General features: G+C 44.4%; 1 protein-coding gene across 1 annotated transcript; it reads left to right on the top strand.

Annotated features, from left to right (window-relative positions):
* The first annotated feature begins 437 nt into the window (after positions 1-437).
* On the top strand, positions 438-18511 carry dnaaf5 (dynein axonemal assembly factor 5). The gene is made up of 13 exons (XM_028411988.1): positions 438-1192; positions 1527-1711; positions 1806-1930; positions 2040-2158; positions 3289-3521; positions 3796-4020; positions 7500-7643; positions 8882-9050; positions 10783-10930; positions 12964-13114; positions 15110-15266; positions 15526-15717; positions 17966-18511. The coding sequence occupies exons 1-13, from the start codon at positions 664-666 to the stop codon at positions 18109-18111; spliced, it is 2523 nt and encodes an 840-aa protein (XP_028267789.1). The 5' UTR covers positions 438-663; the 3' UTR covers positions 18112-18511.
* The last annotated feature ends 9 nt before the right edge of the window (positions 18512-18520 follow it).

The raw sequence follows: 18520 nt of genomic DNA, 5'->3' as shown, positions 1-18520 counted from the left end.
AAGACTTTCTGGAATCAAAATGCAAATGCACACATGATACCCCCAAAAAATAGCTTCATAACCAGAACACTTTACACACTCAGCAAAACTCGATTTGAAGTATCATTCAACCAATCAGACCCTCATTTTACATAGGTGCCAAAGAGAAAGTAGCTTTGCGCCTTAGTGTAAATTTGAGTAGATAAAATATTATTAAAATAAATTGTTATCTATGAAATAATAATAATAATAATAATAATAATAATAATTATTATTATTATTATTATTATTATTATTATTATTATTATTATTATTATTATTATTATTATTATTATTATTGTGACATCTCTTTCGGATTCAGTTTTGTAAACTTTACGTTTGTAAATGCCAATAAAGTTCGAGATTTTGATATGTCGTAAAGCACGTTTGTTTGTCGTGTTCAGAGCAGTAGAGTAAAACAGAGTAACGGCTGGACATATACTTTTGTGGGGTTTATTTTGACATTTACCATGAGATAAGGCACTCGCTGCTATCTTTCACATAGAAATAAACGGACACACGCAGTTTGTTTGGAACTATTGAGGCTTACATGAACCACGTGATCACTGCAGCGACATCTACTATCTCTCTGTAGCTCTGCTCGTGTTGCTGACGGTTGCTATAACAACTGTTAAGTTGGCAGCGATGGCGGCTGGAGACGAGCATGCTACCTCTGAAGTTTTGAGAGGACTCAACCGGCATTTAAATTGTCTAAACGAGGACAACAAGGCGACGAGGAAGAGGGCTCTTGAGTTTATCAGGAAAGAGACCGTAGATAAAGGACTCTCCAGCGGCGTCTTACAGGAAGTGTTCTCTGCCCTTCTCAAGCCTCTGCTCAAATGTCTGACGGACCCGATGGAAAGGTGCAGAGAAACGGCTATAGCGGTGTTAACGAAGTTTATTCGATGTGTTCCCAGACCGGAAGAAGCGCTGCCGTGTCTCATGCTCTGCCTGGCTCAGCGATACGGGGAGAAAGAGATTCTGGAGCCGGCTGAGGAGCTTCGTCTGTCGGCCGTGGAGATGCTGACTCTGACGGTGGAGGTGTGCGGGGGGCATTTAGCGCCTTATCTGAATGAAATGATCAGCATACTGCAGAGAACCATCGTTGACCCCTTCCCAGATGTTAAAAGAGAAAGCTGCAGGTGCACAGTAAACTTTGCGAAGTGCGTCCCAGGTCGGTAAAAGTTTTTTGTTGTTCTTATTGATGGTCAGTGCGTTACCATGGTCTCCAGGCACACAGACATGTGTACACACATAGTTCCGGTACTGCGCAGCTGCATTACACGTCACGGCATCTTTTAGTCCTGTGGTAGTGTAGTTGAGTTGTACCACTAGTTACTTAAAGGGTGTCATCTCACATTGTTTTGTTTGTTTGTTTTTGGTTTCAGCCCAAATGGCCAAATATGCTTTTTGTGTGTAACATAAGAAGTTAACCAATGAAATGACACCTACATTTCAATAACAGACTCAAAGGAACTGACACATGTTTTGCTTTTTTTTGTCTTCAGAGCATTTTCACATGCAGGCAGAGAGTCTGGTGAAGCCTCTCATGCTCACAATTGCTCATCAGCATTCCCGAGTACGAGTGTCCGTCATCGAAGCCACTGGGGCCGTCATTCAGCATGGCAGTGGGAAAAACGTCGATGATGTGCTCTCTCACCTGGCACAAAGACTGTTCGATGACTCACCACAGGTTCAGATTTATTGTATTTTTTTTTAAATCCACCTTTAGAGATCCTTTTGTGTGTCCTTCAAATAATAATAGATGCGTCCCTATTGTGGTTCAGGTGAGAAAGGCTGTGACTACAGTTGTTGGTGATTGGCTTTTGCACATGAGGGACCGGTACTCATACTTCCACAAACTAATCCCACTCCTGCTGAGCAGCATCAACGATGAGATCCCAGAAATAAGGTCAATATTTTCTGTTGCTCATTGATTTATGACAGCATACATTCTTCTAATATGTTCAGTGGTACTGAATAATCATAATCATAATTTGCATTTTCACCCTGCGCTCCAGACTTCTGGCTGCTGACTTATGGAGGCAGGTGGGCGCGCAATGGGAGAAAGAAAATGAAGATGACATCAAGGACAAGATGGACTTCCTTCTCAACCCTCCTCCACACTACCCACCAGGAGGTCAGTCACTAGAAGCAGCTGTTCCTTTCCTGCTTTACCTTTTATTAACAAGCAGGCATTCACTTACCTCATTAATCACATGGTTCATCAGTGTAAATTACTATATTTGTCCACATTCATATATAAAGCCATGATCAAAATAATTCCCCATCTCTTGACTAATCCTTATCTTGTATCTTGTGTGTAAGTGGCTGACATTAACTATACTAAATATATCAGCTACACCTCACTGCATTAAATCTGACCTGTTTTACTCCGGCTGTCTGTGGTTAAAACGTACAGTAAAAAATGATGCTGCCTATGACAGCTTTGTTGTCAGGACAGGTACCGGCTTAGAAAAATGAGTGTGTGCCTCAGGGCCAGGAATGAGTGGGAACCTGAACATGGTCACTGTAGTTTGCCTATAGGGGCAAGATATGAGAGTGTGCATTTTGCTTATACAAAAAAAGCTTGTATGCATGTCCCACATCTACACATATCACAATAGTATGCTGGAATAACAAAAAGGAAGTGGCTCTCTCTCTCGCTCTTTGTCTCTTTATCTTTCATGCTCTCATAAATCTGCCAGGCCTCCAAGGGTGAAGGGGTCACTGTCAGACAGTGAGAGACGACCAGAATGGATCTTGTTTGGTCTTGTCCTGGTGTGTTTCTCTTGATATATCTGTGTCTTCCTTTAGTCCTCTCTTCCTTTCTCATTAGTGCCTAAAGGAGAAGGAGAATGAGGCGGTATAGGGTAAAGAAAGAGAGGGGGAGAGAGGGATGCAGAATGGGTTTCACTTGCTGTTACAGGCCCTTTGTAGCCAAATCTAAATCATAGGAATTTATATGTAGATCATAATGAGCTGGAGCGCAGTCAGGTCACAACGGAAAGGTAGATGTGGTAGATTAAGCCACAAAAAAAAGTTACAAAATGTATCACAGAGCATGAGTTGTGACTTTTACTGTGGAAAATAAGACTCATTTTAGAATTATGACCTAAATTTTAGAAGTCTGTGTCAAAGCTTTGATATTAGAATTATGGGTTTAATTTCAAAATTCAAATGTTGATGTGAAAGTCAGACTTTTTCTTCAAAATTACGAGAGAAGAAATGATAAGAGTTTGAATTGTGCTATTTTTTTTGCTCCTCCAGTGGAGCGTCCAGGCCTGGGCTGCAGAGAGCTGGTGGTGAGAAACCTCGGGAGGTTGATACCGGCCATCACCCATGATGTGACTGATTGGCTGGCGCCAACGCGGGTCCGGACCTCTCAGCTTCTCTCTGTGCTGCTGCTCCATGCCGAGGACCACAACACGCAGCACCTGCAGCCTCTTTTGGCCACGTTTTACCGGGCCAGCATTGACACAAATACGGATGTGGTCAACAATGTGAGTCTCATAGTGCTCATCCTCAGAGTAGCAGGATGTTGTACATCAAATCGTTTCCTACTTTTAAATTTAGGTGTGTTCTGGAACCCAGACACAGTAGGGTCACAACTTTTCAGGGCACATCTGTTATAGTTTCATGTCAATCTATCAACTGTCCCCAGTTTAGACTGGGCCAAGCAGGGCTCAAGGACTTGGGATGCACCAGTTTACATTGTGTAGATTGATCAATTTAGATTCTAACACTTCCTTGTGTCCCTGTCTTTTTCCTCTCTAGTGTCTGGCAGCTGCTAAACTACTAGGAACCTTTGTCCCTCCTCCAGTCTTCCTCAAGCTGCTGCTGGAGCATGTGACAACCCCGTACTCCTCCTCCCACCCCTGGATCCCCCTCATGGTGCTGGCAGCGGTGCTGGGAGGCTGTTCTAAACCCCTAATCAAACCACATCTACAACAGATCGCTGACACTCTAACTCAGCCCGACGTCTGCCAGGAATATCAGCAGGTCAGCAGAGGTTGAACCTGGGGTTTGGCTGCGGTCGACCTGTTTTTAACTTATTTACCTGAGAATGACTGTTTCTTCCAGTAATGCCACCTACCTCACCCACTACAAACACATCCTCCTGCTGTTGGTAACAGAGTAGCTTACTGTTGCTTACATTACTGGTACATATTCAAACATTCAAGTCAGGCTTGTTTTGATGACAGCTTTGCCCTCATAGGTGCCATTTCTTGCTTACCCTCCTCTTCCTCCTTCCCCTTCTCTGTGTGGACCAGCTGTTCCTCCTCCAGTCTTGTTAAGTGATATTGGCAGTGTCATAAAAAGGTTGTTTTTTTAGCCTCTGTTTACCTTAGCACTCTTATTTTTGGCAGTGACATTACAGCACTGTATATTTCATGCCTGATTAATTCCCTTTTGGATAGCTGTTGTGATAAGGTGCCACATCTCTTAAAAGGACTTTAGCTGAAGAGTTTTTCAAAAGCACTACTGTACACGGTGAGTTCAGTGGGTTTGCTGTTGAGTAATTCCCCCCAAAATGCCAACCCTGCCAAAGTGACAGTGAGGCCACATGGTGTTTTTCAGATCTAACATTTCAAGCCTTTGATCAAAACATCTCTGCTCACACGGAACATTTTTTTTAACATATAGCAGAAGAAATAGTTAAAAATGCCTTTGGGAATTTCGCTGTAAAAACTACTACCAGTGGAAAAGTCCCATCAAAACCAGAGCACTCTTCCATGTTTCTTTTCCTCTTGCACCAAATATGTTTCCCCTTTCAGAATCAAAATAAAAGCTGTCTGGCAGGGAGCTATTTTCTGATCCCGTTGCAGCACTGACTCACCTATACCCATGACCCCATCAGCCCCTCTTTCAGAGTGGCCTGAAAGAATTTCCTCCCAGAGATAATAATAACAAAAAAACTCTAATTTCATGTGACCTCTACATGGCTGCTCTGACCCCCTCAGTGCAGACAAGGCAGCACACGCTTTGTTTTTTTTTTATAGCCACACATAAGGTCTTTGCGCCGGACTGAGGTCCAGCCATGCCATTGAAAGAATCACTGAAATTTCAAAAGCCTGCCTGGTCAAGGCTGGTGATAAACGAGGAGGGGAAACTGACCTCCTTCTGTCCTCCCTCGTCGCTATCCAGTAGGGTCAGCCAGACAAAGAATTAACAGGACGGGACAGTCACATGCTGCCGCACAGATGCAAGCAGACCTCTGCTTCCTCTCTCTCTCTCTGTTTATCCATCCATCTTCCTTTGTCATTCTCTCTCTCTGTTTCAAAGCAAAGAGTGCTCACCCAGACAAAGCACCTGCAGCGTTCTTTCACAACAGGCAGAGTTCATATAGCAGGGAGAGGTGGCCAGATCCCTGTGTAGCTGTAAATAACAGCACTGGAGACAGGAGCACCTGCATCCAGCATGCGGCAAAATGCTGACCAAGAATATCTCTTTTTACAACTGAGGGGCTTGTATTGCATAGCAGTTTATTTACCAGGAGACACACAGCGACTGACTAGAAAAAGCAGATATTGACCCTTTTAAAAATTTTACATAGAGCTGTTGTAGATAAAGAAGCGTCTGTTAAATTCAAAAGGAAACAGACTTCAAGACATTAGACAGAATACATGTCATAGCTGGTATCAACAGTGTAGTGGCTCTGACTTCCAAAAGCAGTCGTAAAGTTGTCGAAAGGTTTTGAAAGTGTTATGTGAACCAGACGGAGACAGAAAGAGAAGGTGAAGCTTGACAAAATGATGCCTGTTAGAAAGAAATGAAATATAAATAATCTTCAAAGTGAACAGAAGCAGAGGGAGTGGCACAGCTCCGCAGGGAGCTGAGGATTTGAAAGCTGATATACGGCGCTTCTGCACGATGTAACCTCTGCGACTCTTTCAACTCTGTTTTCTTTCCTTTATTTCAGTCAGGGGGAAAAAAGACTTCTCAGAAACATACACGACATTTGCTCAACGCAAAACAAAACATTGGCCATAAATTGAACATGATGTCACGCGTTGTCGAGGGGGCCGTGGTTAAAGAAGTAATTTATGTTTATGTTATTTTAAAGGGGTACTCCACAGAGGATTAACAAACAGACACAGCTTAGGCTCACTGTAGGTTAGGTTGCTATGGTGATGGGGGCATCACATCATCTGCAGGGATGGTGTACAATGGTAAACGTAGTAAGAGAAAGGAGCCATGCATGTTTACAATAAGGCATGTTAACAGTGAACATGCTGTCTGGAGGAAACTGTTAAAAAAATAACAGTAACCCAAAGGGACAGAGCAGCAGGAGAGGTCTGGAGGTCTAGACTTTCATCTAGTCTGTGTGCGTGGAGAAATGTCATGGCATCTTTCTGAATATGCAAACATACTTAATACTGACATGATTGAGAGCTGGATACTGCTCTATACTGAGTGATAGATGATAGCTGGAATGCAAGTTTTACCTTACTGCATCACAGGGGTCTGCATCTCAGTGGTGTTTGTTTTCCTGTTGCCATAGCGCTATCAGTAGCTATGGGATGGGGGGGGCAGTGGGGTGGGATCCCCACTGGATAGGAATCCATCACCTTGTGCTGCTCATTTTTTTAAAGACTTGTGTGGGTGTAATTGATGTATCCACACACATACGCTCATGGACCCTGAAGCGTGCCAAGGCCAATAAAACCAGGTGTATTTTTTGCCTGGCTCCAGGTGTGTCCACCTAGTTATTACACTGCACCGCTTTTTTCCGCGCTCTCTCTTTCTTACTCTAATGGTTCCACTACTGCTGCCCCCAGTGCTCCTGCTGTGTTTTATGTGCCAGTGAATGACTCGGACACAGGCAGGGATTTTCCTCCTTCAGTGACATGTGCATAGGACAGTGGGCAAGTGTTAAATCTAGCCAAGTTCACTGAACGAAATGAGGGCAAGTTGTGGTTGTTTTTTAAGTATTTAGCCTCAGAATCATGAGGGGGAAAACTGCTGACACACAAACAGTCTTTTTTCCTGTGTCTGCTTAACACTGAGCTTTTGTAATCCTTTGACCATCTTTCCAAAGTTAATTCCAATGTGCTGTACAAAAGCAGCTCAGATTTGGGAAAAGATAGTGCACCCCCTAGTGACAGAACTTTGGAATTTGCCAGCTGTGCTGAGTGCGAGTTGAATATTTCTAGTTCACACAGAGCAAAGCAAACACCTAAAGTGTGCTTTGCACACACACACACACACACACACACACACACACACACACACACTGTCACTCTCAAACACACTTTCCACTCCTCTCCTCAATCTCCCACACGCTGAAGCCCTAATGACAGGCTGCATGAAAACAGGAAAAGAGGCCATGATCCCAGTGATGGCATGGAAATTAGTCTGAGCTGCAGGTCTTTGTCCAAACATGGGGCAGGAAAAGGGGCAAAAAAAATTGACTCACATCTGCAACGAAGCAGACAAGAGAATCTTTTAATAATACTTTCCCACTCCCTCTCTCCCAGGTTATGTACTTGGAGCAGTTGTTGGCGTGCGTCGATGTGCTGCTGCATCAGTGTGAGTCAGACTGTGGCTCAGTCAGCCTACAGCTGCTGCAGGTGCTGGTCACTGTCCAGAGCCTCTCCAGGGAGCCAGAGCTCAGTGAAAAGGTGAGAAAACCCAACAGTACAAAGACACAATTCTACATGCACCCTTCATGCAGCTCTGCACTTCAGCTCTACCTTCAATTCTGCTTTGAAAATTTACTAGAAAGGTAGGCAGGTTTTATGAAACAGGAGAGCTATTCAAGGAATGTAAGCATATGTACGGTTTCAAAGTGGGCATGGCCAACAGTATAATTACCCACTTAGCCAGGGAAGCTGAAATTGCACCTTTGGAGTAGAACTTTAAATCCAGTTTTGGGAGGAAGGAGGTGGGTGAAAGGTGGAAGAATGAAAGAGGAAAAAAAAACATGAGGAGAGATTTGTTTCTTAGTCGGTTTGTGTCTTCAGCAGAGACTTACAAAGCCAACTCACATCCAAGTAATGAGCTTTCATCTTGTGGTTAGCCTCCAAGTGCACAGGCAGAAACAGGAACAGTGACAAGTGAAGCAGGCGGTATCTGAGGTCAGCGTGTCATCTAACTTCTCGTCGCCGAAGCTAAGCTAATGACAGGGGAGTGGAGCGGGAAGGAACTGGCACAGATGCTTACCAGACACCACATGGGCCACCAGTGTGACTGTGTGTTTATGTCTGTCTGCATCGGTGTGTATGTTCACACAGGGAGCAGTATTAGAGAAGAGATGGGAAGGCATGGATTAAGAAAGAGAGGGAGGGTGAGAGTGGCCTTGGGCATTCCCGGACCCAGAGGAAAAGCAGAACTTGTTTTCCCAGAAAAGGGGCACGTCTTTCCCATCAACGGACGGCTCAGGGTTGTCTAGCTTTCTTCTAAAGGGGCTGAACTGTGACTCAGACAATGTCTCTGTCCCTGTCTATCCCTAAGGGACTGTGAAGGGAACTATGAAGTGCCCTAAAGGTCACCCCCCCTCGCCTTAAGATGTCAGCTAATTATTTACTATCCTTTATCTCATTCCAACCCTTTTCCTCTCAGCTCAGCTTTATTGGTGCATTTGTTTGTGTGTTCCTGCGACATCCTGTGCATGGCTGCATTGTGAGTTTTTGTTTTGGTTTTAATGTGTGAGACCCTGTCATGTCTGCTGTGTTGTTCTTCTCATGGTTTAACATGATGCCCCCATGTGTGCATGACCTGAAAATTCCTGAAACAAGACAAGCATTTCCTCTCATTTTTATGAAGTCTCTCTCCCAGTGTCCTCTCTACACTCTATCACAATCCTTAATGCTCTCAGAGGTGTTTATCATCTTGTTCCCTCTCTCCCTCTCTCTCGCAGGCGTTGGACAGCGTACAGCTCTTGTGTAAGGTGCAGGGCCTGGACTCTGTGATGGAGCTGCACAGACGACATATGGTCCAACTGCTGGACTGGCTGTCTGCCTCTGTCAACACCTGGTCCAGTTACTCCCCGCAGAGACTCCAACTGCATATCATAGTCATGCAATCAGGTGAGACCTGAAGAATGTACGTGCACAAGACAAATTATACCGCAGGTGCTGAAATTCTTTCACAGACACAATAAAGTTTGCGAAAAGTAGAGTATAGGTCTGTCATCTGAGCATGTTCCATTTCACCCCAGTATGTTTTATTACAAATATCTTAAAGGGACAGTTCACACCAAAATTAAATCATGTTATTGTAACCTCGAAAAAAATCATCAAAATCTAGTTGTACAGAAGTAGATCTCTTCCTCTTATGTTTTTAATTAGTCCCACACAGTCAGCACCACCCTATGCTGATGGATGTGAGGGCTGTCAAATTACCAAACATTTAAGATTTAAAATTCTATGATTTATTGCCTGTCAGCCATCAAGGCAGTGAGTATGGCAGTACACAGACAGTGGAAGACCTTGTTACTACGGCAGAGAGTCTCATGGTCAAACACATCCACACAGAGCAGTTGGCTTACTGACTTTTGCAAATCCCTGTCTCTGCCTCTGTTTACTCATCAATCTGTGTGTCTCAGACTTGTCTAAAGCTGTTAGGCCATTGTTGTGTGTGCATGTGTGTGTGGTGCGCGGGGGGGCGGGTTAAAAAGCTGTGACCCCTGATTTGGTTCTGAGACTTCACTTTAACTCCCCCTATACCAAATAATCCTCCATCATCACCACCTCCCTGTGCCATGCTTTCATCTCCATCTCTTTCTCTCTCCCGCTTCTCTTTTTCTAATTGACTGGGCAGCTGGGTACCCCACTAATCCTGTCTCACACACATACACACTCCCACAGCTATCTGACCTGTCCATTCTAAGTCCACTCAGTGATCCCCATTGCAGGTCACTACATCAAACAGAGCTGCTCTTGACCTTCTCTTGGATCAAGGCCACTTTGAAGCTAATGTGTGTGTGTGTGTGTGCGCGTGCGTGAAAGAGACAGACAGACAGGGAGATTGTGTTTTATTTGTACACAATGGGCCCTGCTCTAAGCCTCCCTAAGTTTGACTCGTGCAGATAGGATCTCTGGTCTATTAGCACAACCGAAGGACTTTGCTACAGGCAGAAAAACAGTGTTTGATGTGCACATGATTCAGGGAAATAAGTGCACTTCTGAACAATTGTCGGTAGTTAATATGACAACTGAAAGTTGGTCATCTTGCTTGCTCATCAGCTCTTCACACAATCCATCTGGAGACAGGAATAATTATTGCCCTCTCATATCCTCCTTACAGTCTTTTGTTCTTCAGCTGCTCAGTCTCTCTGTCTCTACAGTAGGCTCTAGTGTCTTGGGAACTCATTTTGTGTTAATTTGTCCATTGAAATATACTGTCACCGCTTTGCCATATCCGCTTGTTCCTCTGATGAAATGACATCATCATTTGACTCATACATCCTGGTCTTTATCAGGATTTCCTCCATCTCTTCTCTCATGTCCAAACAGGGCACTTATCACTGAATTTACACACATTATTACACACTATATATAGCTGTGCAAATATGACTTCTGGTGTGTGTGTGTGTGTGTGTGTGTGTGTGTATGTGGTGTCTTCTGCTGTATTATGTGTTGTTTTAGTGTTAGATATCTCCATCTGTGTGTTAGTGTGCTCAGATCATGCTGCTCTGCACCCTACAGACAACAAGCTGAAGAAGATTTGTTGAGTTGTCATCACCGTGGTCACTGTGATTGACAGAGCTGCTCAATTGTACTAATGCAACACATCTGTGTGTGTGTGTGTGTGTTATAGGTCCAGTGATTGGGGAGTATTTGAGCCAGGTGATGCCTCTCCTTTATAGCTGCCTACAGCCAAACAGAGACCCGGAGATGAGGATGAGCATCTTCACCATGCTAGCTAAATTGCTGCTGGATGCAAACAACACGCTGGATTCCCAGGGGTGAGAGAGACACACACAAGGAAGCATATGTAGAAAGCTATGGTAATTTAGGTCATTGTACAAGGTGTTATGTGAAGGTTCATGGACTACACCTATAAGCATACTAATCCAAAAGTGTAGAGGAGTTATATAAAGATGTGATTTGAAGAATAATTCTCCACATTCCAAGCTCCCCACACACATTACAGTCCCATTAGACTTGGAATGGTCTCTTAGGGAGTATCACATAGGCTAACTGTTATGAGTTAATCATCTCCCAGCTTGCCTGATGAAGAAGACAACACATGCCTTCTCAATCTCTCGTCAGTAATTTGTATGCTTATTGACCGATTAAGGTCGTCAAATCACACCCCACCCTCTGTGGTACCCCTCATCTGTGCAGCCTTCAGCCTGGACTCCAGTCTGAGGGAACGCATTAAACCCGAGGCCCTCTCAGGGTTCCACAGATCACAGCAGCTGCTGTTGTCCATCAGCAAGACAAACTCTGTCTGTATGGTTGCCATGGAGACATCTGTGCAACGTGTAACTAACCCTAATGCCAGAGCCAAAAGGTCTAAAAGGGTTAGTAGGTGTTTCCATTGTTTAATAGGAGGAACAAACAGATAATCTTTGCATGGGAACGCATTGAAAGTGCCTTTGGTTTAAATTGGCAACAGTGTAAAGAATCCAGTCCTTGTGAAATGTGCCACACAAACAACAGGAAGTGATCTTAAGCCAGAATATTCTGCCACCTTTGCCAAAAATGTGGAAGTTGGAGATTTTGCTTTCATCAGATTTTTTTTGAATCTATAAATGTGCCCATTAGACAAAAGAAGCCTCTGTGTCTTTTCCCTACTCCCAACATGACCACCTGCGCTGCTAACTGACTGTCTCATTCCTCAGCTATATCTCTGGTAATCACAGAACCCAGAGGAGACAGAAATCATGTTATACCTTCAAAAGGTTTCAAACAAATGCTTAACTCACACTATGTGGCGCTCTGCCGTCTGCCATAATATTTCCATTCATCTCTTCCCTCCATTCATGATTTATGGCCTGATCTTTGCTCAGCAGATTGTAGGCCACACACACACATACACACACACACTATATGTCATCAAGAGGACAATGATAGTGACAGAGAAAACCTCTTTGCTTTGTTGTGAAACCAAAATGACATAATGACAGCTCCACTACAGAACAAGCTGAAAGGGAAAGTTTGTGTGCATGTGAGTGCCTTTCATCCACACACGCTCACGACGTGTCTTCATGTTTCATGTGGATTTGTGTGCTGTGATTACAAAGATGGTTATGAAATCTAAGTAGAAGGTGATGTGCAACAAAATGAAAGTATATACTTTTTCCAGGCCCAAATCATGTGCCGTTCTCAAGAGAGATAAGAGAGTGTGCTTTCATGCTCACATGAAGCCACACAGACATGTCTTTAGTCCTAATTTCAAGACTCAAAATTCCCTGGCACATGGTGTATGTGTGATGTGTGTGTGTACAAGTAAAAGGTAAATCTTACTCTTCTTTCCATTGGCGTCTTCCTTGTAATGTGGAAACATATCTTTCCGTCCTCTGGCGTCCCTTAATGATGAGCTGTCAACACCTGTCAGGAGAAATGAATGCAAAGCTCTGCTTGCATTAATGGCATACAGGCTCCCCCTACTGGCAGTGAGACAGAATACTGGATCATATACTGTACATGGCAAGTTTATTGTGACACAAAACTAGAGGCGCTTGGTTGGCAGTAAAGGGCAGTGCAGCAGACCGTGGATGTCAGAGGACCTAAGCCAGTGTGGAAAAGAGGGGGGGGGGGAGAAGGGAAAGAAGGACAGACAGATGTTCCTCCTGCCTTACAAAGACTGTGGGAAAGTGATTGTATAGCTATTGTGTTGCAGCCGTCATGTTACATTCCCAACAGCAATCATCATTCACTTCAAATTAGTCTCAGTGCTAGCTGGTTGCTATTAAAGTACATGAAACTCTACAGCATAAAACACCTTCTATCTCCCCTTGTTGTCTTATTTTTTCCCTCTGCATCATTCCAGGCATTTCCGTGATGAGTCAGAGAAGTTTCTGTGCGACATCCTGCTTCCTAACCTAGTGTGGCAGGCAGGCCGCACTGCTGCTGCTGTCCGTACCTCAGCTCTCAGCTGCCTGTTGGCCCTGCTGCATGGCGGGGCCATCACACCTGGACAGGTACGAACAAACGCAGAAAATGACACACACAAATCAAACTGCCTGCACATGTAACAATGAATATTTTTGGGGGGTTTCTGTCAATCCACCTGATTATCGTAAAAACGTCTCACGAAAAGGGGATGGGGAGAAGCAACAATAATATTTCCGGGGCCTGACATGGAGACAGGAGGCAGAAACGGTGACTATAAACGGAATTAAAAAAAAAAAAAACAAACATTAACACAAAGTCAAAACAACAAGATCGGCACTCTGATCATCACGTCCCCGTCCCACTAGACCGCTCACATGCGCATCCCTTACATACTCACAAGTTGGCCCACTGGCCATGTGCATGCAGCCAGCTTATGTGAGCCGCGTGGAATCAGCCGCACTGCTTGCGCCACCGGAATTGAACATGCTACCTGGACACAAAGAGACACATAACACAGTATTTTATCAAATGAAATGAAGAATTCTCCTCTTGGATCCTACGCTACCAGGAACAGAGGCTTCAAACTGGACACTGCTCCACTGTGACACAATCATCCCTAAATTAAGACAGCTATCTTTATAACTCATGCTACTTTTATTTTCTATCTAGAAGACATAATATTCTGCAAATACACTTTCATTACATTGCTTATCTACATATATTGTATGATTCTGGACCTATGTGGATGTAAGCTGCAGCTTGGTGCATAGCTGTACTTTTTGTTTCTACCTGTGCTCACGGAAACAAAAGTACTGGAAACAAACACCGGATGCAAGGCCTCTCCAGGAGTACTGTCCAATCTGCAGAAACGCTTTTTATTGACTCAGCTGTAAAGGAAAAGATGTGGTAGTGCATTCTTGTATTCCAGCAGGGGGTTGACATTTACCTCAAATCCTCTGTTTTGTCCATTTTACATCAAAATAGAAGGTCCCACACGGCCTTTTAGGAAAATATATTGTCCTCCATCTTTTTTCTCCTTGGCTGAAAGAGTTGGCCACAGCAGGTAGCAGGTGTACGCGGGGGCAATCGGGTTCACATACCTTTGTCCCCGAGGAACAATGCTTCCACTGTTCCGGGCCCATGTTATAAGTAGAAACTATCACCGGAACATGCCCTTGCACCTGCCTGTCAGAGCTTGCTCATACTGAGTTACAGTATGTGCGCTCACACAAGCACACACGCACATCTGGCTGCGTTTGCCTCTCGCATGTGCAAAGTGACCAGTTGAAACTGGCTCACGCACGTCATCTATTCACACATCTTTAAGTGCAAGGCAGTGCAAACATCTGGGGGACAATGTGAGAGCGGGTGTTGGTGTGTGTGTGAAAGGCTATCTAATGGTAACACGAGCGTCTTCGCAGAAATGGAAAACCTGGAAAGTGCTGACTTAATTAAGAGTTTGGGTTTGAAATTAGATCAAATAAATGACATGTCTTGACAGACGCAACAACTGAAAGTTGCATGCCTATTTTCACAGGCAAATCAACCAGCCTTTAATTTAGGAGAACACTGTTTCCTCACTAGTCCCTGTGAAAACAATTAGCGGCTCCAGTTACACTTGGCACCCTCAGATTGTCACTGATGTAATGCCGGATCTCTTCTCTGCCAAATTTTCCTCCTCTTTTTGTCTCCTTCCCTCCCTCTCCCCTCGCTCCTTTTTTTTTTTTTTATTGTTTTGCCTGCATGGTTTCGATAGCAAACAGACTGGGTGACAGAGGTTTTAGCCATCACATTGGCATGCTCAGCCTCACCTTGTTTGTCCATTACCTCTGTTTCTCATTTGATGGTGTGATGAAGACATTAGCCTTCACCATACTCCTGCATGTTTATGAGACTGTAGAGTCTGCTCCAAACCTGAATCCATCCCAATTAAAACGTACCTCCTCTAAACTATTCAGCAAGTGGTGCACTGAAGCGGTTCATGAACTCTAATTACAAAATCTCTGAACAATGTCACCTTTTCTGTAAACTACAGGCAGGATTTCTTTTTGGCTTAGCATGTCTGGTTCTTCTGTGTGCAGCTGCTGTGTCGGGAGGAGAAGCTATGTCCCCGGGTGTTGTCGGCCCTGGAGGAGGACTCTCAATTGAGTCGACTGTTGGCTTGTCGTTCTCTTTCTGCCATCCTCAGACTGATAGGAGCAAGTTTGCACCACGAGGCTCTCAACAAGATTTACCCCGGTAAGACAGACACTTACTGTACATGGAACTATGCTTACAATGTTATTTATGAGCAGTGATTTGGTCTGTTGAGAAAATTGGCACGGCCTCAAAGGTGGACAACACCGATCTTCTTGGTGTCATTTATTTCCTCAGTCTCAAAGGTTTTTGGAAATGATGGAGCTCAGTAGCTTCCGTGTTGACAGTGATGGTGGCGTCATTGTAGCTTTTCTTTGTAAAAGAGATCCATATGAGATAGAATCTTCTTTTTAATCCACAGAGCTGCTGAAGTGTCTGGACGCCAGCAGTGAGGAAGTGCGTGACGTTGCTCTGCAGGCCCTGGGACTGTGGTTTTCCAGTCTGACTGACAACTACAACCCTGAGCTCTGTGCTCCTCATCTACAGCTCCTCTTTCAGCAGCTTCTGCTGCACCTGGATGACCCAGACAGCTCGGTGCAGGACCAAGTTCTCGGTGAGAGACTGGGTGGGGTCTTTGAACAGCTTCACAGAGTGTTAATAGGTGGTGATAGCTAACAGGAGGACATCATGAGTGCTCAGCATGATTAGAAATGATGACGTGAGATGAGCTTATTTATATGAGAGACATATTTTGCCGATGAATTTGATGCCGAGTGTGAGGCTGTGATGAAAGCAGGGCTTGGATGTGATGCTCTGCAGACCGGCCTGCTGTGTCTGAGACACTCACAGAGGGATGATAGGAATTTACCATGTCCTCTTTCAAACATCAGGTTTTTCTACTGGCACGCTGCCAACAGAGCCTCTGCTCTTTTATTTCAAAGCTCTCCATTATCCTTCTTTTCCACACAATTCATCACCCAGAGCACCGTGAAGGCTCAAAGAAAGGCTGGGCTGATGGTGGGCTGCAGGAGTGAAATACAAGATCCAGTTAAAGATAAGAAACCCACCCCCAAGAACGCTAATATCTGTACAACTCCATCCTTCTTTAGCCAACGCACATACACCAGACCGTGTGGCAAAACTCTCCCTGTCCTCTCAGGATCTCTGTCTACTTAATGACAACCACATGAGTGCCGCCTTTCCCTCTGGCCACCTTTCCACATCTGTCCTCAGACTCATCCCTTGTGATGGCCCGTAGCTTCACAGCTGTCTTTCATTGACGTATCAGTGGAACGTCTCTTCCTGGAGTGTGTAACCACTGCTCTGCTCTGGACTTTCACTCGCTCCCACTCTCACGGATGTTAACTGTCATTACTTCTGACAGGAGGGCAGGTGAGCGCTGATGCCTCAACTAGTGACGAGAGGCCAGACTGTGGGATCTCTCATCTTCAGAGAGACGGTTAAAAAGAAAAGATAAGGACACAGATGCTGCAATAGCTTCCATACCAGGAGTTCTGTGTAAGCTGTATATTTATGTAGTGCTTTTTTCCTACCTACTCAAAGGTTCTCAAAGCATCTGCGAGCAAGTCTGTTCTCTTGAAATAACCAGACCAGACACTCAGTAATTCGTACTGTATCCATAGCAACGGTTTGTTACACATAGTAACGGTCTTTTCCTCTGAAATAACAGAGCAGAGACTCACTCACTGATCTGAACTGTGTCCATAGCAACAGGGCATTCTACATAATAACAGACTTTTCCTCTGCAATAACAGACCACAGTCGATAATCAAAACCGCATCTATAGCAACAGTTTGATATACGTAGCAAAAATCTGCATCACCTGATGCAGCCTGTATGTATGATTGGCAAACAGCAAGTATAACTTGACGATATGATTAACAAGACGAAACTTTTACAAACAAATGATGAGATTAAGTAGCGACACAAATAGCTAAAAGGGTGATGTTAATTTGTAGTAGGTGTGAGTTATCAGGAGTTTATGGATGCACTGCAGCAGGTTTTTGTCCAGTTCAGATGAGGCACTGATTGCAGTGTCAGCTGTAAATGAATATCTGAAGGTGTGCTCAGCCAGACTCAGATCAGACTGTGATCCTGGGGAGGAACAGTAGATCCAGAGACAGCACGGAGTCTCTTTGTGAAACGAGATGACCTCACATCTCGCTTAATGATCGTCGGTATCTGACAGCGCTCCGTGCCTTAAATGTGGAAGCATTCCTCACTCTCTGTTTGAAGCTTCTTCTTTTATCCACCCCACTGTCTCCCTCTACTTGTTCCTTTTAATGGTTCTTATGCTTCTTGTATTTCAAACGCATATCTGTGAAGTGGCTTGATGTCTGCAGCAGGTCCTGACACAATGATGGACAACGCTGCCGTGCCCTCCCCTCACATCTCCCCTGCTCACACTGTTGGCACGGGTGTAACTCACTTCTCACAAGCCATCATTGTTCTCTTTAGATCCAAAGTTCCACCTCCCTGCAGTGTACACAAAAGCTAAAAATCCCCTCAATCTCCTTGAAGAACAAAGGCTGGTATCAAATGATGAGTTTACATGAACTAACTTATCCACAGTGGTGGCATGTCACCACTGGAACAGCACGTTTTCTTCGTCTTTTGTGAAGCATTCAGTCATTGACAGCTACTGGAAGTCCTTCAGTACAAAGAGAAAAGAATTCAAGCTGTGAATTACCGCCTCCTGCTGGAAGAAAAGCTCACAGAATGTAGTGGAGAATAAATATTCTACACGCCATCACTGCCATCTGCTGGTGAAATGGTGTCACAGTTTCCTTCAGAAACAAAGTGTTGACTCCTGTCTGTGATGCGTTTTTGTGTTTCTCCAGAAATCCTGAAAAAGGGCAGCTCCATCCACTCAGCACTTCTGAAGACGGAAGTGGAGGCTGTGAGGGACAGACAGCGGACTCCCGTCTACTGCGACCAGCTGCTGCAGCACATCAGCTCTCTGCCCAGGCTGGCTCCATCCCAGTGATGTCAAACACAAAGCCTGATGTCTGTGCCTTTGACTGAACCCACTGTTTGTTCATCAAATTCATTTTTAAACAAGTGTATGAGACACAAATGTTCATACATGGAGGTTCTGGCTCTGATATGTGGACATGTATTTAGTCTGCGTCCTCCCTGCACTCGGTGCCAGTTTGGGAATGTGTGCAGGCTTTGCCAGCCTTCACCTCGCGATTCTCCAGGATAACTTTGTCTTGATTCCTCACTAAGTGACCTAGTTTTGTTTTTTTGGGTTTTTTGCCAAGTCAAGTGTGATTATGTGTTTTGGACTCTGGACTTCTGCCCTATAAAGACTCTGTTTTTGTGTGATCTGCATCCACACAAGCCCTGACAATTTTTAAGTATTTTAAATAAATGTATTAAAAAACTTACATTTC

Source organism: Parambassis ranga, chromosome 8 (genome assembly GCF_900634625.1).
Source record: "Parambassis ranga chromosome 8, fParRan2.1, whole genome shotgun sequence".
Lineage (NCBI taxonomy): Eukaryota > Metazoa > Chordata > Actinopteri > Ambassidae > Parambassis > Parambassis ranga.
This window is presented reverse-complemented; position numbering and strand designations above follow the sequence as displayed.